This window comes from Eptesicus fuscus, chromosome 16 (assembly GCF_027574615.1).
Source record: "Eptesicus fuscus isolate TK198812 chromosome 16, DD_ASM_mEF_20220401, whole genome shotgun sequence".
Lineage (NCBI taxonomy): Eukaryota > Metazoa > Chordata > Mammalia > Chiroptera > Vespertilionidae > Eptesicus > Eptesicus fuscus.
The window spans coordinates 23980310-24005746 of NC_072488.1; the positions used below are offsets into that span (position 1 = coordinate 23980310).

A 25437-nucleotide genomic window follows, 5' to 3' on the forward strand; every position below is an offset into this window, starting at 1 on the left:
AGAACCGCGGTGATGCAACACCATCACTTTAAAACCGGCCTAATATTAGCCCATATGTGTAGGCCAAACTCACAGGATTTATAACTCCACAAAGAACATGCTGCAAGGGCAAAGATCTGCTAGCTGTCTAGCCACTCTTAACACTTTTAAGAGAGCTTTTTGTACTTGTTTATTTTTATCCATTAGTTTTACTCAGCTTTAAAATCATTACGTCAATAAACAAAACGTTAAATTCCAAGAGCACAGTCATTTTAGAAATAAAAAGGTACAGATAAAACAGGTCATAATAGGTAATACAGGTAGACATTCAATGATATAAAAAGAAAGCTTATTCGAGGAGAAAACCTGCCATCTTAACTGTGATTGTAGAGTAAGCGTTGGGACACAAATGAAAATTTAGTGATAGTGTGTTATCCTAAAAACCACAGATACTATATATTTTTAAATCTGCTGCATTTAATATTAAAGACTGACTATAAATTCCAACATGGCAAAGGAGAAAAACCTGCTATTTCTTTTATAGCATCCACAGGAGAACTGATACAGGTTAGCAGGTAGCAGCACGCAATTAGATAAAAGGCAGCCCTGGCTTTACCCACCTTTCGGCAGTCAACTCGAAGGGGCAGCAATGTGAATTGCACTGTAATCATCATCAATGAATCGTTTCAAACTTCTAACCTCTTTGTTAAACTGAGACCCTGGACTGAGCCAGAATCCTTAAAAACCTTTGCTGGTACAAAATCCATGAGTAATGGTAAATTCAAGTAGAGTGCATTCATGGAGAGGCCCCAGAACACCTACTGTGCCGTAGAAGCTGGTAGGTAAGTGAGGATAATATTTAAATTGCTTTTCTTAGCACTTAATCAACCACAGAAAGTTACAGCAAGTCATTTTTCACAAGAACTTACAGCTGACTGGCTTTTGAAAACTTATTGCAGATGAACTTAAAAAAAAAAAAAAAGTAACCCTTTCAGAAAGGGCAATGAGGCTGTTTCACAAGTCCTTACAGATTCTGATCTGAGGGTATAGTTTCAAACGGTATGCAGCTACCTGGGCTGCAGCGGGGCATTTTCAGCACTACTGGCTTGGCAACATTTGGAGACTTTGGGGACACCTCCTGCATCTAAGAATAAAAACAACAACAACAAAACAGGAGGAGCTGAAAAGGATAAGCCTAAGGAATACAGTCTGTCTTCCAAAAGACTCAGTTTCTAAGTACAGACTGTTACCTGCTTCTAACTTCGGAAGAACTTAACTATTCCTTCTTTTTGAAAGGTCTGGTATGCATGCACAGAAACTGGATACTTGATGCATGTTACATTAGTTGTATGTAGGAGAACATATCCTTAGAAAGCTATTTTATTTTAGCAATTTAGAACAGAAAATTAAATTAGTAAAAATAAAAAGTTAGTTAAAAGATTTAGGATGCTCTCTTTAGAAATATAGTTGAAGACATTGCTTGTATAGTTACATCAAAGAAAATATCTAAGACCAATGAAATAACTGATATTACAGAGAATAAGTAGCACTGATTTTGATGTAGCTTTTCCTATGTCAGAACCAGGTATGATATACTGTGTGATTATAACTTAACTAGAAGCCCAATGGACAAAGATTCGTGCAGAATGGGCCTTCCTATCCCTGGCTGCCGGCACCACCTTTCCACTCCAGGCCCGGAACCGCCTCTCTCCCCTCCAGCCCCGGAGCCACCCCTTTCCGCTCCGGCCCTGCCTTCCCACGCTGCCCAGAGGCCCTGAGCGGCTGGGGCGGTGTGGAACACCTGCGTCCTGCCCCACCCCTGGCCACTCGGTGCCTACGTATGCAAATTAACCCACCATATTTGTTGGGTTAATTTGCATACTCACTCCTGATTGGCTGGTGGGCATCGTGAAGGTACGGTCAATTTGCATCTTTCTCTTTTATTAGTGTAGATTAAAATTATCATTTAAAAAACCCAAATGTATATACATATACATTCAAATGAGTCGAGTATATAAAAATGAGAAGGCATCATTGCTGAAATGCTGTGGTTGCTCTAAAGATTTCTAAAATCCTGTTTCAGGAATTGCCTTAGAAATTAACTTATAAGTAACAAAAGAAAATTTTTAAAAACACATTTTTAAAAACACCCCCCTGACCCCATGAAGAGAACCAAAAGTATCCCAACAACTCAACTTCACTTGGTTTGATCATCCTCTTCCCACTGAGTCCGACCATTTTTAACACACACCACACAGCCCTAACTGGTTTGGCTCAGTGGATAGAGCGTCGGCCTGAGGACTGAAAGGTCCCAAGTTCAATTCCAGTCAAGGGCATGTACCTTGGTTGCGGGCACATCCCCAGTAGGAGGTGTGCAGGAGGCAGCTGATCGATGTTTCTCTCCCATTGATGTTTCTAACTCTCTACCCCTCTCCTTTCCTCTCTGTAAAAAATCAATAAAATATATATATTTTTTTAAAAAATAAACACACACCACACAACCTCAAATGATAAAAGATTTGCTAAAATTCAGGCTCTTCAATAGAATGTGACAAAATGCTGAAGCCTTGGAATAATTTAGAATCGCACAAAGAAGATGTGGTATATATACACAATGAAGTACTACACGGCTATAAGAAACGATGAAATAGTGTCATTTACAACAACGTGGATGGACCTTGATAACATTATGTGAAGTGAAGTAAGTTAAACAGAGAAAGCTAAGAACTATATGATTTAACTCATATGTGGACTATAAAACTGAAACTCATGTACACAAACAGCAGTGTGGTGGTTGCCAGAGGGAGGGGGGTGGGGGAAGAAAGGGGTCCTAATATGAGGTGACAGAAGATTTGACTTTGGGTGGTGGGCATATGGTCCTATATACAGATTTTATAAATTAGTAATCCACACCTGTAACCTATATGTTCATGTAGACTAATGTCACCCCAATAAAATTCTATATAATAAAAGGCAAAAAAAAAAAATCGCACATCCAGCTTCCTCATTAAGTATCATTTACTGTGGAGAAGACTGAATGTTTGGTAACAGAGCCTTTGCCCTGAATGAGCTTGCAGTTTACTTTTAAGCAATGACACTGCTGGAATAAATAATCTCCCACTTACACCTGCTCTTAGAGGTAGGATTTTACATGCAGGTAAATAGATACTTTGAAAGTGTTCATAAAGATGATTTCATTCTCTCAAAAAATTATTGTGGCTGTAGGTTTGCAGATAAGAGAATCAAAACTCAGATTAAGTGACCTGCCCAACGTTACACAGCTGAGACCACGGGTTGTAGCTAAGGTAAAAGTTGTCCTATATCACATCATCATTAGCACTCCTTACCCCTTTACTGTGGGGGATTTTCGATGCAGACAGAAGATTTAGATCCCTGATAAAAATTTGGCACCCGGGACCACTGCCTGGGAGCAATTTATTATTTTTAAAACCAAATTCAAAAGGAAAAGGTTTGGCTCTGTTTGAGTTACTGAATAAGAGTTGGAAAAAATTAAGTTAGTGGTTTCAAAGGCTGCAGACTCTCTAACATTTCAAAAACCCTGTTTAGAATTCATATAATTTAATTTACTGGCTGTAAAGCCATAACATGTATTAGTGCCTGTGAATATTTGAAAGAGAAGGGCAAATTAAAAAGTAGTATTCAAAAACATACGGCTAGAGATGGTAGAGCTAAAGTTAAACAGCTCCGACGCTACTAGGGGATAAAGCCCATGTTTTAGGGTAAAGGACGTTCTCCTTGGAAACAGCCCTTTTCCGGTGGATTCTATCTATCTGGCCAAGGAATCCTCCTTTCATGAAATTGGAAAATGCTTAACATCTGTCATTTCCATAAATGCCCTGGTTGTCCTCTGAATGGGCAGAGCCATTTTTATTCCATTTAAAGAGTAGGCAATTAAGGTCAAAGTAAGTTGCTTATGGTCACACAGAAAGTCAGAAGACAGGCAGGAAGGAGGCAGGGAGGAGGGAGATAATGGAGCCTAAGTCGATATCCTACTCCGTTTCAGGCTCCAGACTGAATGATTTAAACCTGGGGAAGAGAAGAGAAGAGAAGAGAAGAGAAGGGCAGATACTTTGGAGATGGAAGGGACTGAGGCAAGCACAACCTTATGGCTGGCCAGCAACTCCTCACTCCTCCTCCCCCGGGAACTGACTGACAGGCTGCTCCAGACACGTAGAAAGACAGGTCCAAGACCCAGTGTTAATGTTCATTAACAATGTTAAATGACCTCAATGATATCCAGATCTCATTATAAACCCACCCCCACCCCCGGGAGACTACCAGTCATAAGCCACCCTCTTTTTCTTTATGGCTCAGCTTGACAGCCCCTTCTCAACCACAACAAAAATAACAGTAATAGTAATTATAGCAACACCAATAAGCTTATTGTCCCAGGTGCTAAGAATTCTATAGATATTAACTTATGTAATCCCATGAGATATGTACTATCCTCATTTAACAGACAAGGAAACTGAGGTACAGGGAGGTTAAACAACTCTCCCAGATCAAATAGGCATGATCTGAACCCAGACAGGCTGGCACTCTACTGATAGAGGGCTTTCTCCCTTGTGAAACAGCCCTTTACTACGGGTTCTATCTATCCACAGTAAAGACTCAGGATTCTTTGCCCCAAACTTCATGTGGGGTGTGTGTTGGGAATGGCGTGTGGGACATTTGATATAACAATCAATTCCTAAGAAACCCACAGTCTGATCATCTGATTCTCCAGTGGGTAGATTCTCTTTCATCATTTTTCTCTTTGTGAAGGCACTTTGGAAAATATGATGAATGTTAACTTCCTGGGAATTACAGTAAGATGTTTGAGTTTTAACTACTAACAAGAAAAAAAATCCCTTTCAATAATTCGTCTATTTATCATGTTTAGATTTTAGGTTTGACCTCTCTTTTATGATGTTATGTTTCTTTATGAAAAGGCAATCTAATATTGTCTAATCATAGCTCCATAGAAGTTAATGTAGGTAACTATTGATACACATCCTAAGACATCACTTATCAAAAGCCAGCAATCATTCTGCCGTAATTTTCATGTCTGAATGCTGCCAACATTTGTGAGGCAAGACCAGAAAAATTTAAGATCTTTCAAATTTGCAAATAATTTCTTAGGTCTGTTAACTTAATCTTCATTTCTTTTACAGCATTTGTAGTTGGGTTTCTTTTCAGGCTAGGTTCCCACAAAGAAGCATGTTTTTACCATTGCAGAAGTTAGTTGGCGTGAGAATGCAGAGTAAAGCTGCAGTAAATTTTAGATGTGGGAGGAGGTGAGCTAGACACACTCAGTAGGCTAAATGACTTACCCCGCAAAAAAATTACAAGTCATTGGCCTTCCGGGTGACGGTCGAAACTATTAATATTAAATCTGTGAATGCCATTGCTCTACTGCTGCTGTTTTGTTTTAAAATAAAAACAATCTAAACTTCTTGCATCACAGCTGCAAGCGATTCAAAAAGAAGACTTCGGAGACACTAAACCCTTGAACAGGAAAGAAAGAGACTTCAGCAGGGCCCAACAGCCCTATCCGGCTGGACTTACTGCAGGTGCATGGCAGAGGGCAAGGGAATACCTCAACAGGGCCTCCCACCATATTGCTCCAACTGCTTTTAATCCATGAGCATCAGGTAAGTCCTTCTATCTCATCACAGAGCCCTTGTGTATCTGTTGTGTTAATTCTACTTTTTGTGTGTGGGGGTTTCCTCCCATCCCCAGCCTCACTGAGATATAATTGACAGTGTAATTTCAAGATAATACACTTATGTAACTGCAGATTGATTACCATCACACATTAGCAAACACTTTCATCAGGCCTCATAATTACCATTTTTGTGGTAAGAACATTTAAGATCTACTCACTAACTTTAAAGTATATAATACAGTATTATTAGCTATAATCACCATGCTGTACATAATATGCTCAGAACTCAATCACTTTACAACTGCAAGTTTGTACCCTCTGACCAACTTCTGCTCTTAAAAACCTGACACAAGATTTTTATAAATTAAGAATAAACACTGCTTGCTTTTCGTACAGAAGATCCTTACTTTTCCAAGTAAATATTTGGTTGGGTTATGTGATTCTTCTGTCCCAGACCTTTATTTTGCATTAATGGTTGTTTACTCTCTGAAAACACACTTTTCAACATTGAGTATAAGGGTCAGTAATAGGTACATCATCAGTAATAAAGGGAATATCACAGTACTACTATTACAGTACAGATATTGACACAAATCACTCCTTGGTATACATTTCCCTAGTCCACTAGAAGGGTATTGCATGTCACATTCCTGCTACACAGGCTGCTAACCAATTCTAGAAACTGGTCTTTTAAAATTTCTCCCCAATGGCTGAAATGGAAATAATAATTAAATACTAGCTAATGCTTTATCAAAATGAGTGCCGAATGACAGTCTTGACATTAAATTTCCTGGAATTTTTCAAGTTGAATCAAGAACATAACTTTCAAGCTTAACTATCTGGAGTGAATCAAATTCTCAATGCAGCAGATTCTTTGGGAGACTGCCAGGTCTCACTGTGACATGTACAAATCAGCATAATCTGCAGCACAAAGCATTACCTCCTGGCACCTTATTCAAGGAAAAGGGGAAATCGGATACTTGCTTTTGGATCTCTTGATCAACCAAGATGGGAGGACAAAAACAGAAGAGGCATGGGGGAGTAGCAACTGCTAAACAGTTTCTGGGCTTCATTTTACTCATAATGTAGCAGCACTTTTACTCTTAGCCCATATCACCCAACACAATGAAATCACTCACACATGGGGACACCATGACAATTTCTGGTTGATGACAACAAATGGTAAATGATCCTCTTTCATGGTCTGTCTCTGTTTTCTAGTCTATAAAAACTAGGAAGGCCGGGTTCTGAACACAATACTCTGTGGAGCATGAGATTCAATGTGGGGAGGTCCTCAAATCCCTTCAATCCACAAGGGATTCTGAAAGAATTACTCACTCAACAGGTGGGACAGGCACCAGCAGAAATAATGATCTAGATGTTCTATCAACAGTTCTGCTTACACAACTGCAATGACCTCAGCCATTTTAGACTATAGAAAAAATATTTAGGTTGAAGTAAAGCTAGACATTTCATTTTGCTCCTTGACACTTAAAATTGCCAATTCCTGAGTAGTCCCTTTCCTCCGTGTTCTTCTACATAGCCACCTTTATATTTTTTATTACTATTGTTTATTCTTTCATTAAACAAATATTGCCATATCAGTCTGTGTTTGGTGATGGGGATAGAATAAACGAGATTCATAAGGTCCCTGCCTTCCTGAAGCTTACAGCCTACAATTATAACTAACCAGCCTAGCAAATCTGGTATGAAAATTTCAGGTGCATTATTTATTTTACAGGGACAAGGACAGTTAGAGAGGTTCACAGCTTTACTTTAACCACAATATTCCTTTTGATAATCCAAGTCTATTATGAATAAGTGGGGTAAAGTGGAGGGCTGAGGCCCACAAAAAAAAGAAACTTCTTAATTACAAAATTTTAAATCTATTATTCTTTTTCTCATTTTTATATAAGACTAGAGGCCCGGTGCATGTATTCGTGCACTGGTGGGGTCCCTTGGCCTGGTCTGTGCCCTCTCACAATCCAGGACCCCTTGGTGGATGTCGGATAGCTGGTTTCGGCCCAATCCCCACAGGCCCAATCCAAACAGGGGGAGCCCGATCCTGTGCATGAGCGTCTGTCCCCTGGTGGTCAGTGTGCATCATAGCAACTGTTTGACCTGGCCGTTCAGTTGCGTAGGCTTTTAAATATATATATATATATATATATAGATTAGTTGTCCCTTAAGATCCTTGATTTTAAGGTCAATTCAATGTTCCCCATATTTTCTTATATTCTTTATGGTTTCATTTTTTAGTCAATGTATTTTGTTGTTAGCAATTTTATTCATCACTTAGAATTAGCAAAACAGTGCAATAGGGCCTGAAGAATATAAAAATGAATAGAGGTGATTTATGTCCTCAAGGAGCCTTCCAAAATAGGGAGGATAAAACTTACCAATAACCATAATAAGGTCAATAATTAGTACGTGCCTCCGTGAAACACAGTTGTTCACAGGAGAAAGGGGTCATTTCTAGACAGGGGAATCTCATAAGGTCAAGAATGACTTCAAGGCTTTTGAATTAAAAAACAGAAAGAATAAATCATCATCATCTGAGATAAGAAAAGCCATAGTTGGAACAAGATGTTGAGGAAGACCAGGAGTTCAGTTTAAGGCATTTTAGGTCTGAGATGTCAAATAGGCAGCTGGATGCACCAGTCTGGAGTGTGGAAAAGTGGATGGGGCAGAGGACATGAATTTAAGAGTCAAGTGCTTATGAAGGTCTTTAAAGCCACGAGACTAGAAGAGATCACCATGGGAGTGATCAAAGTTTAGTTCCCTAACTTCTTTCACCCCCATTTCCCTCCATTACAATGAGTTTCACTTCGTCTCCCAGTGTCTCTGGTCTTCATATTACTTTTGCCATTCACACCCACAGTTACTGTCTTTCATACCTTTCATCCAATCTGTCAGAAAATCACATTGTCTCTACTTGTAAAATATAGCCAGAATCTGCCCACTTCTCACCAACTCTTCCGCTATCATCTTAGTCTCAGTCATCATCATCTTTCACTTGCTTTCTTAATTAGTCTAACTGGTCTCCCTGCTTCTACTATTGCACCTTATCATCTAGTCTCAACACAGCAGACAACAGAATCCTTTTGACATGTACATCACAGCATGTCACTCTTCAGCATAAAATCCCGCTATCGCTCCCAAATCACTCAGAATTAAGGCCAAGTCCCTAACATAACCTCCCAATGCCCTTTTGGCCTACTTTCCTATTTTTCACATCCTTGCTCACTCGGCTCTAGCCACACTGGCCTCCTTGCTATTCCCTGAACATGGCAGTCCTGCTTCCACATTACAGCCTTTACACTGTCTGATCCATCTTCCTGGAACACTCTTCCCAGGATGTCTGCACGGCTAACTCCTTTACCTCCACCAAGACTTTGCTCAAATGTCACCTTGTCAACGAGACCTACCCTGATTGTTCTATTTGTTTCAAGCCCTTACCCATAATTCTGATAAATCCTGATCTCCATTCATCTGCTCTTTCTCTTTTTCCCACATCACTTATCACCTTTATTATTCTACACAGCTGATTTATTATGCTGACTGTATACTGTCTCTGTCCTTGAGAGCAGGGATCTTTGAATGTATTCCAAGGTTGCAGAACAGTATTTGAATACAGCAGGCACCCAGAAGGTATGTGCTTAATGAATAAATGAGTGATCCTGTCCACTCTAGCCCAGTTAATGGAAAGACAGCAGTGCTATTAACCATTCATTATGGGACGAGAGAGAAAGACTAAGTTCTTTTGTTTATTTGTCTGCCTTGTTTTTGTGTGGGGCTGGTGAATCTGACCACTTCTCACCAACTCTTCCACTATTACCTTACTCTCAGTCATCATCATCTTTCACTTGATGGGAGAAGAAGAGGGAGTTACAAAGGAAGGGATAAAAGGAAGAAACAAGTTTTACTTTTAGATATATTGAGTTTGAGTTGCTAAGATAATCATGAACAAATCTCTTGCAGGCAAATAGATCTGGACTAGAGATGTTGACATGTAGGGTTGGAATTATCAGTGGAGAGGTGCGAGATAAAGATGTTCAGTGAGTGGATAAAGTTATCCCAGAGAGCCTGCGGGACAAGAGGAGAAGGTAGCAAAGGTAAATAACTCAAAGAATATATATATATATGTAAAGGGCCAGAGAAGAAGAGAACTCAGAGAAGGCAGAAAATGAAAACAAAAGTCATGGAAGGTCAGTAAGCTGATGGTGTCAAATGTGGCAGAATGAGTAAGTGGTTTAAGGACAGAAAGAGGCCTCTGCTTTTGACAACAGGAGATGACTAGTTGAAAGAGTACTTTCAGAAGTGCGGTTCGGAGAGAAGCCAATCTGTAAGGGAACTGGGAGGAAGCAAGCAGTAAGAATTAGAGGCGGGTTATGCTTCAGAGAAGTTTGGCAATGAAAAGAAGGAGCAATGAGATAGAAGTTCTGGGTAAATAAGATAAAAGGCGGTGCTGCTTTTAGCTCTTAGGGAGTGGAGAAAGGGGAGACCACCACAATAATATGTCTGTGGGACAAAATGAAAGGAGTAAGTGGTGGAGACATTAAAGATACAAGAGTCATAAAACTTTACAAAGCTAAAAGACCTTATTCACTTAGCTGTCACCACCTCCTACCCCCTCCCCAAATATTTCAAGGTGAGGCAACAACACAGAGAGACCAAGACAATGTCAAGGTTGAGTCCTCAGCAGCAACCTGTGAGGAGTGAAGGTGGGGGAGAAACAGAATCACGAGATGGAAGGGTAGCTTAGCAAGTATGGGACAGAATGAGTAAAGATATGGAGATAATCTAAGGAAGGTGATTGTAAGGTAGCTTTGTATTTTCTTAGTAAAGTACTCAGGTAAATGTAAGAAGATCCTGAAAGTAAAAGAGATTTAGAACAAAATAGCTTCAAAGGAATATTGAAGGAAAATCTGAGTGTAGTAAAAGTAGGTCTCTTAATCCCATGCTCCCCTTATACCTTCTTATAATATTGATTCTTTGATTATGTTTTTAAGTTGACATTTCCTAAGGACCTTGCACTACTCCTCAACTCTCTTTTTCTCTCTCTTACTTAAAAACATCTTCTGGCAGAGATGGGCACATCACTAGGATGAATATGCTATTCCTGCTCTCTACTAGTTCCTCTCCTAAAATGAGTAGATACCAAATATGATCACCATCAAGCTGCTTATTTTGAAATGCACACACCTCATTCCAAAACACATAATGAAAGGGAATTCTTTTTAGTGCAAAATTCAGGAAACATCACATCTGCAGCAAAACAGCATAAAATTCTGCATACTCTAAGTGAAGCATCCATTTCCTATAGATCCTTTAATAAAATAAATAGGCAAAGCTTCCTTTATTGGAGGAGGTAATGTTTTCTCCAGAGGAAAGGCAGAGTCTAATTTCAGCCATGTGATGAGAGAGAATAACACTCAAAGCCAACATATTCCAGATACTTGGTCCTTTCTTCCTCTCTTTTTTTCCTCAAGAGGCACACACAAGACAAGTCACAATGCTCTAATTTTTTCTGTGCTGAACACATACTGTCTTTAAGGGTGTGATACCCTTAATCTGAAGGACCAATATGATTACATCTAAATCTGGCTCCAAAACAGCTTTTTAATTGTGACCTAGTTAAAAGCTCAGGCTTTGGAGTGTCACAGATGTGGTTCAAATTGTGTTTCCATCAGCTGAGTTATCTTAGACAACTTACTCTAACCAGCTGAGATTCTGTAGTATATCTAAAGAAGTGGGAATAATAATAATACCAATCTTACAAGATTGCTGTGAGGTTTAAACAAGATGATGCTTCTAAAGTACCTGGTAATGAGGAAGTATTCAATGAGTGTTTGTTTTCATTTGACTAGTAAGTATTCCCCAAACCTGACCAGAGCTATATTTTCCTTTCCCTAACCCTTTAAACATCTGTTTTCCAGTTTCTACTGGTTGAAATCTTTAAAAGACCTACCCAAATGTCACCTCCTGCATGAAACCTTATAACATGCCCTTGTCTAGAAATAGTCTCTTTCCCTTCTGAACAATCTTTGTGCTCACTTAAAGAGCACTTACTAACTATTGACCTCTATTATGATTATCGGTAAGTTTTACCCTATTTTGGGAGGCCTCTTGAGAACGAAAATCACCTCTATTCATTGTTATATTCTTCCAGTCTTATCACAGTGCTTTGTACATTCTAAGTGATGAAGAACACCATAAACAGTAAAACTCATAGCCCAGCTGGTGTGGCTCAATGGTTGAGTATCGACCCATGAACCAAGAGGTCATCAGATCAATTCCCCATCAGGGCACGTGACTATGTTGCAGGCTTGATCCCCAGTAGGGGGCGTGTAGGAGACAGCCAATAGATCTCTCATCGATGTTTCTATCTCTCTCCCTCTCCCTTCCTGTCTCTCTAAAATCAATAAAAACATATTTAAAAAAATAAAACTCATAGAGTAAAAAATAAAATCATAAAAAATCTGGGAAAAGAAGGGAGGATCAATGAATTGATCTTAAGAGAATAAGAATACCAATTTGAATAAAAGCAAGAGAAAGAATAAAAAGTTTATTTCTTAAAAATTAAACATCCATATTTCAAAAACACGATATTACAAGTAGAAATAAAAGGTAAACTAGAAAAAAATTCAGCCCATATAATAAACCACTTTAACATTTAATAGATAATCCCTACATGTAAGTCTTTATAAACAACAAGAATAGTAAAACTAGAGACTTTTTTTAAATGACTAACTGAAGTTACAAAATATCATCTCAATTTTCTATAATGTGAATGTAAGAGAGACCATATATAAAAAAATAAAAAGACTTAATGGCTTCAGATGTTGGTGTGTTTCAGAGAGTGACATTATAGGTAGGATGGCATTAAAGTCATTTATGTTCCTACTAGAGGCCCAGTGCACGAAATTCATGCGGGGGGGGGGGGGGGGGGTAGCATCCCTCAGCCCAGCCTGCTGTACCCTCTCCAATCTGGGACTCCTCGGGGGATGTCCGACTGCTGGTTTAGGCCCGATTCCTGTGAGCTGGCAGTCGGACATCCCTCTCACAATCCGGACCTGCTGGCTCCCAACTGCTCGCCTGCCTGCCAGCCTGATCACCCCCTAACCACTCCGCTGTCAGCCTGATCAACACCTAACTGCTCCCCTGCCAGCCGGATTGCCCCCAACTGCCCTCCCCTGCTGGCCTAGTCGCTCCCAACTGCCATACCCTGCAGGCCTGGTCCCCCCTAACTGCCCTCCCCTGCAGGCCTGGTTCCCCCCCAACTGTCCTCCCTCCCCTGCAGGCCCAGTTGCCCCTAACTGCTCTCCCCTGCTGGCCTGCTTGTACACAACTACCCTCCCCTGCCAGCAATCTTGTGGTGGCCATCTTTGACCACATGGGGACGGCCATCTTGTGTGAGGGCCTGAGGGTCAATTTGCATATTACCTCTTTATTATATAGGATTGGCTTTCTGTTATAACTAAAATTGAAAGTTACTGTAATAGAACTGACTTTCACAACACTGAAGGCAAACCAATGACCTAATATCCCTAGTGGCCTTTTGTTCTCTAGGAAGATACTTACGTAACACTACAGGAAGTATGAATTACCTATGTTGAGAGATGTCTACACTAAGTATACCTGAAAGCCAGAAATAACTATCATAGTTCAAAAGTGGATAATGAGGATGGTAAGCTTAATTAGATAAATTACCAGTTTTGTCTCCGTGTAGAAATTTCTCCTGAAACAGGGTACAAGTACCCTGCTTCTGAGAGACAAGGCTACTCCCAAAGGAAGCATAGAAAGGGATGAAGTCACTGGTAGGGCTTTTATGCTCCACATGCAGAAACTGGCTCATGTGAAAATTGGCAGAAAAGTCCTGTCTGACTGGAGAAATTAAAGATTTCTCAGGCTTGAACATGGCTGGTGGCATTATAAATCAGTATGTGACTTGGCAATGTATAGCAAGAGTCACATAAACTTTCAAACCCTTTGGCAGAGTTATTTCACTTCTAGGAATCCCTCATAAAGATCACTACTAGTACTACTATTACCAAATTACAGTTCAATCACACGATTTAGCCTTTAAAAAAAAATTCAGAAACAAAAAATTGTGCTTATATCAGAAAGAAAATAGAAAAAACGATCTTCTGAAACAACAAACCCTAAAAATACAATTACCATAATGTGAGACCACAAATTTTTTTTTATTAATAAAATGAGAACATGTGCTAAAAAATTGAGAGCATGACAAGAATGCCCACTCTCACCACTCCTATTCAACACAGTACTGAAGGTGCTGACCATTGCAATAGGCAGGAAAAAGAAATAAAAAGCATGATGATTAAAAATAAAAAGAAGTAAAGATTTTATCTACTTGCTGACAACGTAATTGCTTATATAGGAAAACTTAATCTACAAACATCTACTAGAACTAGTAAAATGAATTAAGCAAGGATGCAGGATACAAAGTTACTATAAAGATTAATTTTCTTTTTACTATTAGCAGTAAAATTTTAAAAATTCCATTTACAATAGTGTTGAAAAACAAAAATTCATTTAATAAATTATATGCAAGACCTGCAAATGGAAACTAAAAAACATTGTGGAGAGAAATAAAAGAAGACCTAAATAAATAGAAAGACATAATAAACTGGGGTAAAAAGACTTAATATTAGGATGACATCAACTATTCCTAAATTCACCTACAGACTCAATAAATCCTAATCATAATCCCACCAGATTTTTGTTTTGTTTTGTTTTTTAATGAACACTGACAATCTCATTCTAAAATTTATAGTGAAACACAAATAACCTAGAATATTCGGAGTACTATTTAACAAGAACAAAGTTAAATGACTTACACTATCTGACTTCAAAACTTACCTTAAAGCTACAGTAATAAAGATAGTGTGGTATTGAGAAACAGATCAATGAAACACAACAGAGAGCCAGAAACAGGCCCACCCACTCTTAAGAGAGTCATTTGATTTTCAACAAAGTCACCAAAGCAATGGGTAAGGCAAGTTTTGTTGTTGCTGTTTTTCAACCATGGTGCTGGAATAACAATGTTCATAATGAAGAAATGAGCCTTGACCCCTACTTCAAGCATACACAAAATGTAATTTCAGATGATCTAAATGTAAAAGTTAAAACCATCAAGCTTTTATAGGAAAATACTAAATACATTCATGACCTGAGGTAGGCAAAGGTTTCTTACACTGGACTTAGAAAGCAATAACTATTAAAAAATTGCTAAATAAGACATCATCAAAATTTAAAAAAAAAACTTCTGCTCATAAAAAGATACCAACAAGAAAATAAAGAGGTAAGCCCAGCATACATTCGACTGATTCCAAAAATATTTTTAAAATTCCCACAACTCAATAATAAAAAGAAAAACAACTCAATTAGAAAATGGCTAAATGATATGAACAGACAGTTCACAAAAGAAGATATACAAATGGCTAACAAGTACATGAGAAAGTGCTCAATGTCACCAGGGAATTGCAAATCAAACCCACAAAGAAATACTACTACACACACACTAGGATGGCTAAAATTAAAAAGACCAACATCAAGTGATGGCCAAACTACCAAATAAGCAGAACTCTTTAAGAATTATTGGTGGATGTGTGAAATGGTACAACTACATTGCAGTGAAGTCTGGAAGTTTCAAAGAGAATGAAACATTCATCTACCTTATGACCCAGCAAATCCTGTCCTAAGTATTTTTCCAAGATAAATGGAAACAAATGTCAATAACAACAGTGGAAGTGGGCAAATTTCCTTTAATAAGGGGAATAAACTGTGGCAGATTCATGATATTGTTTATAAGAAGTTCTAGAAGAGGCAAACTAATCTCTGGCAGAGAAAAGTCAGAACATGTGGTTAGTTCTTGCAGGCTGGGGCAGAGATTGTCTGTGAAGAGGTATAAGGGAACCTTTTAGGATAATGGCAATTTTTTTTTTTAATCTTGATAGTGGTTTGGGTTACACAGATACAAGTATTTATTTGCTAAAACTCAGCTAACGTCCACTTGCAATTAAACTGTCTGTGAATTTTACCTAAAAAACAAAACAAAACACACACGCATACACACACACACACACACACACACACACACACACACACACACACAGCTAAGAATGATAGAATTCTAGTTAATAATATGCATACTGAAGCATTAGTTGAAAGTGTACAGATATCTGAAACTTTTTCTTAAAATAAATAAAAGAATAAGATGGACTGATGGACAAATAGATGGATAGATAAGTAGAAAAACAGGCATGGTAAACTATAAAATCTAGGTGTGGGTATATATAGGAATTCTTTGTAAAACAATGTTTAACTTTTGTGTATGTTTAAAATTCATAATAAAATGATGGGAGAAAAACAAGTACCACTGTTTTGATTTTGCTAAAATATTATTTTTTACTTCTTTTGTTTTATTTTCTAAGTTCTCTATAATGTGTTATATAGCCTATAATTTTAAACATTTTTTTAAAGAAAGCAAACCAGAGAGAAACCAAGATGGCGGCATAGGTTAAACACCTAACCTGCAGCCGGGCACAACAATTTCAAAAATACAACTAGAGGTCAGAATGGACATCGTCCAGAACCACAGTAAAGTTGGTGGACTGAAATGCCCACAGCTGGGGGGAAGGAGAAGGCCACGGGGACAGTCGGGGAAGCCGTAAAAGCCTGAGGTATGGAGAAACGGGCGGAGACACGAGCACACGCGCCTGCGGGGAGGATGGAACCGGAGAGGAGGGGGCGGCTGATGACCTGGCCGGAGTTCACTGGCAGGAAGGAGATAAAGGCTCCGGAGTGCGCTGAGCACCGGCTCCGATTGCACTGAACCCCATTCCGGGCGAAACCCTGGGAAACTCACTCACTTTCGCAACTCCGCCGCCCCCGCAGGCCGCCCGGCCCGGGACGCTCGGGACGCCGCCGCAGCGGCGGCGCCCAGAGCCCAGCGGCCTCACAGCACCCGTCCCCGCCGCGCAGCCCCCGCGCGCCTGGTGCCACGGGCCGCGCGCCCCGCACACCGGACGGAGGCCCGGGCGCCCTCTCCGTGCACCTCCCGGCGGCGCTAGACTTCAGTAGAGTTGACTGAATTCAAGGGATTAAGAAGTATAAATTGGGGGGACGCCGCGGCGGCGACATCCGGAACGCGGCGATGGCGGTGCCTGGAGCTCGGCGGCCGCCCAGCGCCCGTCCCAGCCGCGCGGCCCTCGCGCGCCTGGTTCCGCGGGACGCGCGCACCGCGCACCGGACGGAGGCCCGGGCGCCCTTTCCGTGCACCTCCCGGCGGCGCTAGACTTCAGTAGAGTTGACTGAAATGAAGGGATTAAGAAGTACAAATTGAGAAGTTTGAAAAAGATGGCGGCGGAGGTTAAAGGCTGTTCTGTTGCCTCGCACCCAGCGAAATCGGAGGGGATGAGGTGTGGAGGTGCGTGGGTCTGGCTGGTGGCGGGGGAAAGGGGCTTTTGTTCCAAACCTAAGGGAGATTAGCTCTCCATCACCCTGAAACCCATCTTCTGGCGAACCCAGGGAGACCCAGATGCCTGCGGGGAGAGGCGGGACTCTTGCGGAGGTGCGCCCAGCAATCAGTGTTTGCTGCGCTGGAGTGCGGAACGAAGGGACTTAGATACGTGGAAGGCAGAAGGACCAGACTCACAGTCATCGTGGCTCGCCGCACCATGGCCTGTTGGCGCCCTGAGACCCCGCCCCGCCCTGGGACCCGCCCCGCACGTTTTGAAGACCTGCCCCGCAAGTCTTGCAGGCACACCTGCGCCCCAAGCAACGGCTTATGCATGTGGGTGGCCTGCCCTCTGGCAGCGGACCAGATGATCTGCTGTTCTAGTCGGACTGCTCCAGGGCCACTCAGACAGGAGGAAGAAACTACAGTTTTTGCTGTAATCCTTGCTGAGTGCCTAAGGCAGTAGCTGATCTACACCCCATTGGAGACCCAGAAACGAGGGCATCTAGTGGTCTGTGGGAGATGACACCAGATTTCAACCACATGCATAAGGGACACATTCAACGGGAATATTCAGTGAGCGCCAAAGCTTTGCTGCACCAAGACCCGGCCCATAAACGTGTCTCCTGCACAGCAACTCTTCCTTTATAGACAAAGAGAGCCCCCCCAGTGACACCAACAACAATCAAGACTTAACTATACAAAGGAGGACCAAGATGGAGGCATAGGGCGGAAGCCTGATTGTTGCCTACCACAACAACTTTCAGACTACGACAAGAGAGCAGAGCAGACACCATCCAAGACCACCATAGGGCTGGCTGAGTAGATGCTCTACAACTAGAATAAAAGAGGGGTATGTGGGATGATGCTGATGCCGGTGACCCAAAGACGACACTTTAAGAACTACGGCTCAGGCGACACAAAAGAACTATGGCTCAGGCGATACAACAGGGGCCTGGAACGTGCTCGGTGCAGTTCCCCCGGCGGTCTCCGGCTGAGGGGACGGCTCCACTGGCAGCCAAGCACGGACAGACGAGCCCCTATGAGACATGGGGTGGGAGACTCCGCGCTTGCTGACCTCTGAGTCCGTCAAGAATCTCAACGCCCCGGAAGCGGCCAGGTGCGCATGCTCGGCGACCAGCCACCGATGCAGACCCAAGGGCCGACGCAGCGACGCCAGACTGGCCCACCGCCATGCACCGGGTGCACCGGAGCTTCGCCGAGCCGCCGCCCGACGAGTTCTGCAGCAACCATACTGGAGCTCTGGAAGGATGGCCTGGGGAATTGCTGAGGGGGGATTGACCGGCAGGAATTGGGATCGGGAAGACGGGGCCCCGCTGAGACCTGGGTGCGGGCGGGGTTGCGCGCCTCTGGGCTCGGGTGTGGTCACACGCCTCTGGGTATAAGTGAGGCCTCACGTCCCTGGGTCTAGGTGAGGCCACATGCCCCTGGGTCCAGGTGAGGCCGGACTCCGGGTCCGGGTGAGGCCAAGTGCCCCTGGACCCGGATGACGCTGGATCCCGTGCCCGGGCGAGGCCAAGCGCCCCTGGGTCTGGGAGAGCCCACACACCCCTGGGTCCAGGCGAGACCATGTGTCCCTGGATCCGGGTGAGGCCGCGTGCACCTAGGCCCGGGTGAGCCCAAGTGGCCCTGGGTCTGGGAGAGGCCAAGCGTCCCTGGGTCCGGGTGAGACCATGTGTCCCTGGATCCGGGTGAGGCCTCGTGCACCTAGGCCCGGGTGAGGCCACGTGCCCCTGGGTCTGGGAGAGGCCAAGCGTCCCTGGGTCCGGGCGAGACCATGCGTCCCTGGATCCGGATGAGGCCTCGTGCACCTAGGCCCGGGTGAGCCCAAGTGGCCCTGGGTCTGGGAGAGGCCAAGCGTCCCTGGGTCCGGTTGAGACCATGTGTCCCTGGATCCGGATGAGGCCTCGTGCACCTAGGCCCGGGTGAGGCCACGTGCCCCTGGGTCTGGGAGAGGCTAAGCGTCCCTGGGCCCGGGTGAGACCATGTGTCCCTGGATCTGGGTGAGGCCTCGTGCACCTAGGCCCGGGTGAGCCCAAGTGGCCCTGGGTCTGGGAGTGGCCAAACGTTCCTGGGTCTGGGTGAGACAATGTGTCCCTGGATCCGGGTGAGGCCTCGTGCACCTAGGCCCGGGTGAGCCCAAGTGGCCCTGGGTCGGGGAGAGGCCAAGCGTCCCTGGGTCCGGGTGAGACCATGTGTCCCTGGATCTGGGTGAGGCCTCGTGCACCTAGGCCCGGGTGAGCCCAAGTGGCCCTGGGTCTGGGAGAGGCCAAGCATCCCTGGGTCCGGGTGAGACCATGTGTCCCAGGATCCGGGTGAGGCCTCGTGCACCTAGGCCCGGGTGAGCCCAAGTGGCCCTGGGTCTGGGAGAGGCCAAGCGTCCCTGGGTCCGGGTGAGACCATGCGTCCCTGGATCCGGATGAGGCCTCGTGCACCTAGGCCCGGGTGAGCCCAAGTGGCCCTGGGTCTGGGAGAGGCCAAGCGTCCCTGGGTCCGGGAGAGACCATGTGTCCCTGGATCCAGGTGAGGCCTTGTGCAACTAAGCCCGGGTGAGGCCACGTGCCCCTGGGTCTGGGAGAGGCCAAGCGTCCCTGGGTACGGGTGAAGCCAGATCCTGGGTCCGGGTGAGGCCGTGCGCCCCTGGATCCATCCGGGTGAGGCTGGGTCCCAGGCCCGGGTGAGACCACGCGCCCCTTGGGTATGGGTGAGGCCACGTGCCCCTTAGTCCGGGTGACGCCGTGCCCCTGGGTTCGGCCGAGACCAAACCAGAGGGAGTCGGACCTCCATTACCACCATTTGTCCACCATCCAGAGCTGAGGGGTCAGTGCTGACATGTACACATAAGGAACTACTGGACATCGAAATTGGGTCTCAAAAGAACTGTTGGTCCAGGGGGAAGCTCGCTACAGATTGATTCATTTGCCTGTCAGCATAAATATTATTGCTCGTCTCACATTCAGTTCTTATTAGTATATATCTAGTGACATATGATCTCGTTCATCTAGAGGAAATGATGAACAACATAGACTGAGGAACAAGAACAGAACCAGAAGCAAGGAGGCATCGATCGGACTATCGGGCCTCAGAGGGAGGATAGGGGAGGGTAGGGGGAGGGTGGGGGGAGGGGGAGAGTTCAACCAAAGGACCTGTATGCATGCATATAAGCCTATCCAACGGTTGAGTTCAACAGGGGATTGGGGCATGCGTGGGGAGAGGGGTGGGATGGGAATGGGGGGATGAGGACAAATATGTGACACCTTAATCAATAAAGAAATTAAAAAAAAAAAATTAAAGAAAGCAAACCAATTACATTTATCAAATATCAGTTATGTCAAAATAAGTTTAAAAATCTCACTTTAAAGTCAACCAAAGTTAAAATATTCACTATTTTTAAGCCCACGGTCACTTAACTCACTAAAAACCTTAAACTATTGTTATGTAGCAAGTCACTGTTTTTGAACTAAAATTTGTTGAACTAATCGAATGTGATATTAAAAGTTTTTTTCTTTTAATGCCTTACCCCGCTCCCCACCCCATATCATTCTGTGTTAATGTATGCTCTTTAAAAGCACATCATTTCTTATGGTCTGTAATAACCAAGCTGGGCAGTATTTCTCAAGAAATCTGAGTGTTGGCTGTTTACTTTCAAAAGGGCTTTATCTTTAGATAAGCATGAGCTTTAAGCCAGGTGCTAGTCATTTGTGTCTTGTTAATTTCCAAAACAAACAGAGGAGAGTGCCATGCAATTTCCATTACACACACTTCCCCATTAGTACCAGGGTTTATTGGCTTGACACTGCTCCAGGAATAATGGTTTCATTCCTCACTGAAATAAAATAATGTGCCACATAACTCAGCAATGCGGAACTTCTGAAAAATGTTGTCATGTTAAACATGGTCATATATTTAAAGTCTCCATTATACCAAAACAAAGGCCATTTGCTGTAGAGAACTTACACTGAGCATGGAGAATTCTCACATGGGCCTCAGACTTACCTCATGGCTATGTTATACGACTCCGGATGAATACAAGTTTGGTCCAAAGGATCTGGCTTCAGTACAACATTCGCTGCGGTTTTGCTCTTCTTCTTGCCCGGCTTCTCACTTGTGACCTCAACACCTGCTGGAGATGTCACGGCAACTCTCTGACTTGAGCCTGCAGATTCAGTGTGCTGACTACTGTAAGCATGTGAAACAAGGGGTGGGGGACACGGTGAGGGTGGGGTAGAAAAGAAAAGAATTTTCATTAAAAATGTGCTTATTTCTCTGCCATACACAAACAGCAACCAGATTCTGACCATTCACTTCACAGAAATTACCACTTATTTGTTTAAACACTGTCAATAGGATTTTCTGTTAGTTAAAGCCAAAAACATTCTTAACTGATTCAGCCTGTATAATTGGCATTCTAGAAGAGAAAAGAGAAAAATGGAGAGAAATAAATAAGAAGGAGGGAAAGGAGATGGAAAAGATGATTTCCGAGAGCAGAGGAAAAATACAAATTCTCAAATTAAAAGAACCTACTAGGTACATAATAGGATAAATTGAAAAAAGACTCATATTTGACACAGTGTAGAGAAGCTTTAGAATATGATTTTATAAATCAAGAGAGAAAAATAAAACAGATTTCTTAGATAGGAACTAGAATCTGACCGGTATAAAATTTCTCACTGACAAACAGCAGAAGACAGAACACAATGGTGCAATATCTTAAGTTCTAAGAGAAAATAATTTTGAATCTAGAATCATATACCTAGCCAAAGTAGCATTTATTTAAAATCATTTTCACACATGTAAGAAATAAAGTATAACCCACATAATATATCCTCTCTGAAAAGAATTCCAGCAAAAACAATGAGTTAAAAAAAAATGTTAACGTGGGCTACAAGAAACAATAAAAACATACTAAGTTAGATAATTTCTCATGAATGACATACAAAAGGACAGTCTGAAACTAAAATCCCCGGTCACCTCACCACGGGATGTAGAGGAAAAGTAGAAGGTTGGGAAGGACCCTAAGGTCCTGGTTTTCTTCAGGAGAAGGACAGAGACACTAGAGGTCAGTCCAAATTAACTTCAAATACAATCACCAGATTGTATAAAACATGAAATCACTAAGGGGAAACGAAAAATGAGGTGGAAAACAAGGAGAAAACTTGTTAACTGGGAAATCCGATGAACAGCATGAAAGGAAAAGAATAAGAAAGTATGATGAAGAGAAAATATAGAGTATGGAAAATTAAGTCCAAGCAAAGCAATAAATACAATAAATTTGATTATATTAATAAATGATTGGCAAAACCATGAAATATATTTGTTTACAAGAGTTACAGAAATTAATTGCCCTTGAAAATTTGAAAGTAAATCAAGCATGTTCTAAAAGGCAAATATAGCAACATGGACAGCAAACAAAATAGATTTCCAAGCAAAAAAATATTCAATGAGATAGAAAAGTCCATTCTGAATAAAGATATGACCTATCAGGAAGATACAACAGCCCAACTGGCGTAGCTCAGTGGTCGACCTATGAACCAGGAGGTCACAGTTTGATTCCCTGTCAGGGCACATGTCTGGGTTGCGGGTTCAATCCCCAGTGTGGGGCGTGCAGGAGGCAGCCAATCAATGATTCTCTCTCATCTTTGATGTTTCTATCTGTCCCTCTCCCTTCCTCTCTGAAATCAATAAAAACATATTAAAAAAAAAAAAAAAGACACAACAGTCATGAATCTTCGAGTACTTCATAATTAGTTGAAAAAATGGCAAGTTTTAAAACAAATGTTCACCAACCGGACACTGATTAAACTACAGCCCATCCATAAATTAAATACTATGCAGACATTATTAAAAAATGATATAAATCTATAAGTAGTATTTGGAAAGAGATCCAAGATATATTACTGAAATAAATAAAGCAAGTTTCAAGTAGTTGTATAGAATGATCTCTTCTATATGCATTTTAAAATAACACACATATATAAGCTGATATAAATAAAATTTTATTTTTAGAAAGCATTATAAGAAACTATTTTAAAAGAAGAGATTGAGGTGCCCTTTACATTTTCTTCTATTTTTACTGTATGAATTTTCTAACCAAGTGTTCAAAATACATAAACTAAAAAACATGTGATTATTTTATTCTCCCCCCCCCCCCCCCCCCCCGCCCCATTTCTGGCTTCTAGGTTTTGTGGTCTACTTAGAAAGAACTTCCACCACTCCAATGTTCTGCATAATTTACGCATGTTTTCTTCTGGTACGTTTATAGTTTCATTTTTTTCCATTTAAGTCTATGATCCATCTGGAATTTATCTGGATATAGGGTATGAGGTGGAACGAGATTTTTCCCCCACACATACCAAATTCCTGCCAGTTGTCATAAAGCCATTTATTTGATAATCATTGTACCCACTATTTGAAACATCACCTTTATTATAAACTAAATTCCATGTACATGTTGTGGATTTCAGACTCTATTCTATTCTATGTATTTCTACAACAAAAACAAATTGTTTAGTTAGTATAGATTTACATTGTATTGTACTATCCACTGGGGCTGGTTTTCTCTTAGTCTTTTCCAAAATCAAGATTATTTGTCCATATTACTTTTGTTATAATTTTGCCAAAGGGGAAAAAAAATAAATGAACCAGGTGGTCCCAAGGTAGAAAATACATAAAAGCTATTATTTCATAAATGATGCTAAGAAGTTTACCCAATTACTTTACTTTTATGCTAACAGAATTAGAAAGCAAAAATTAGCTTTTTATCAACAGAACTGATAATTAATGCTTTGGTCAGTTTTCAGGGATAGAGGGGATGGGGAAGCCCAACCATGCTCAGGACAACAGCTGCCAATATGAACTGGCCATTGTGAAGTCCTCTTTGTCACTTCACCTTGTACCAGGCCTTCCCACTTAGGAAGCTCCAATCACACTGGCCTGAGTTTCCTGAACACACCAACACTGGGCCCGCCTGTGCACGTACTGTTTACTTTTCCTTGTATGGCTGGCTCCTTAATTTGCTTTTTAAATTTTTTTTTTGTTAATCCTCAAATGAGGATGTTTTTCCATTGCTTTTCAGAGAGAGTGGAAGCGGGGGGGGGGGAGGAAGAGAGAGAGAGAAAGAGGAGCATTGATGTGAGAGACACACATCAACTGGTCGCCTCCAGCATGCGCCCCAACCGGGAGCAGAAAGCCAACCTGCAACCGAGGTATGGGCCCTTGACCAGGAATCAAACCAAGACCCTTTCATGTGCAGGCCAACGCTCTAACCACTGAACATACCAGCCAGGACATGGCTCCTTAATTTTATTCAAAATTTGGCTAATATAACTTTTCAATGAATAACTCATATAAAGCAGTTGTACTACTCCCCAAGATAATGTTGTACCTCTCTAATTTTTATAATACTATAGTTGATATTATTTATTTTTCTAGTTTATTTATTGTCTGTCTCACATATTAAAATTTAACTCCATAAAAACAGGGAATTTGTTGATTTGTCCACTGCTGTATTCCCAGTGCCTAGCAAATATTAGACAGTCAACACATGTTGAGTGAAGAAATAAACAGACACCTAGGATTTATGCCAGTGAGTAGGATGGGTAACAATAAGAAAGGAGGTTGATAACAAAATCAAAAGTGTACATGTTAGCCCGGCCTGCGTGGCTCAGTGGTTGAGCGTCGACCTATGAACCAGGAGGTCACAGGTTCAATTCCTAGTCAGGGCACATGTCTGGGTTATGGGCTTGATCCCCTGTGTGAGGCGTGCAGGAGGCGGCCAATCAATGATTCTCTCTCATCATTGATATTTCTCTCTCTCTCTCCCTTCCTCTCTGATATCAATAAAATATATATATTTATTTTTTTTTTTAAAGTGTACACATTAATAATCACCTGCACAATTTTCGAATATAATCCTGGTTAATTCTGATGAAGCCAGCACACTGCTGAAAAGATTTTGGCCCCAGTCCTTTCACTTTCTTCAGCTGTTCTCGGTTGATGAAGGGCCCATTTTTCTCTCGCCATTCAATAATATTTTTGGCTCGGTTGGCATTGAGTCCTGCAATATGCCTAAGAAAATAAACAAAATGAGAAATAATAGTTCCAAGAGTACTGAAGGAAAAGCTCTCATCTGAAAAGACAATGATATAAAACATTTGTATCATTAAAAAATTGCAATTAATTACATATTGTCATGTCTCTAAGTTTAATTAATAAAAAAGGGGAATTAAACTGAAAGACAGAGTTAAAAAAGAGTTGTCCAAGAGGAGGGATGAAGAACAGAATG

General features: G+C 42.0%; 1 protein-coding gene across 1 annotated transcript in view; it reads right to left on the bottom strand.

The window, feature by feature from the left end:
* Positions 1-25437, bottom strand: part of SRBD1 (S1 RNA binding domain 1) — a 162369-nt gene that overhangs the window by 8075 nt on the left and 128857 nt on the right. Inside the window, exons 18-19 of the mRNA XM_008162174.3 lie at positions 25044-25220; positions 21150-21329 (exon numbers count right to left, since the gene is read on the bottom strand). Coding sequence (XP_008160396.2) covers positions 21150-21329; positions 25044-25220 — 357 coding nt within the window. The remainder of the gene's footprint in view (positions 1-21149; positions 21330-25043; positions 25221-25437) is intronic.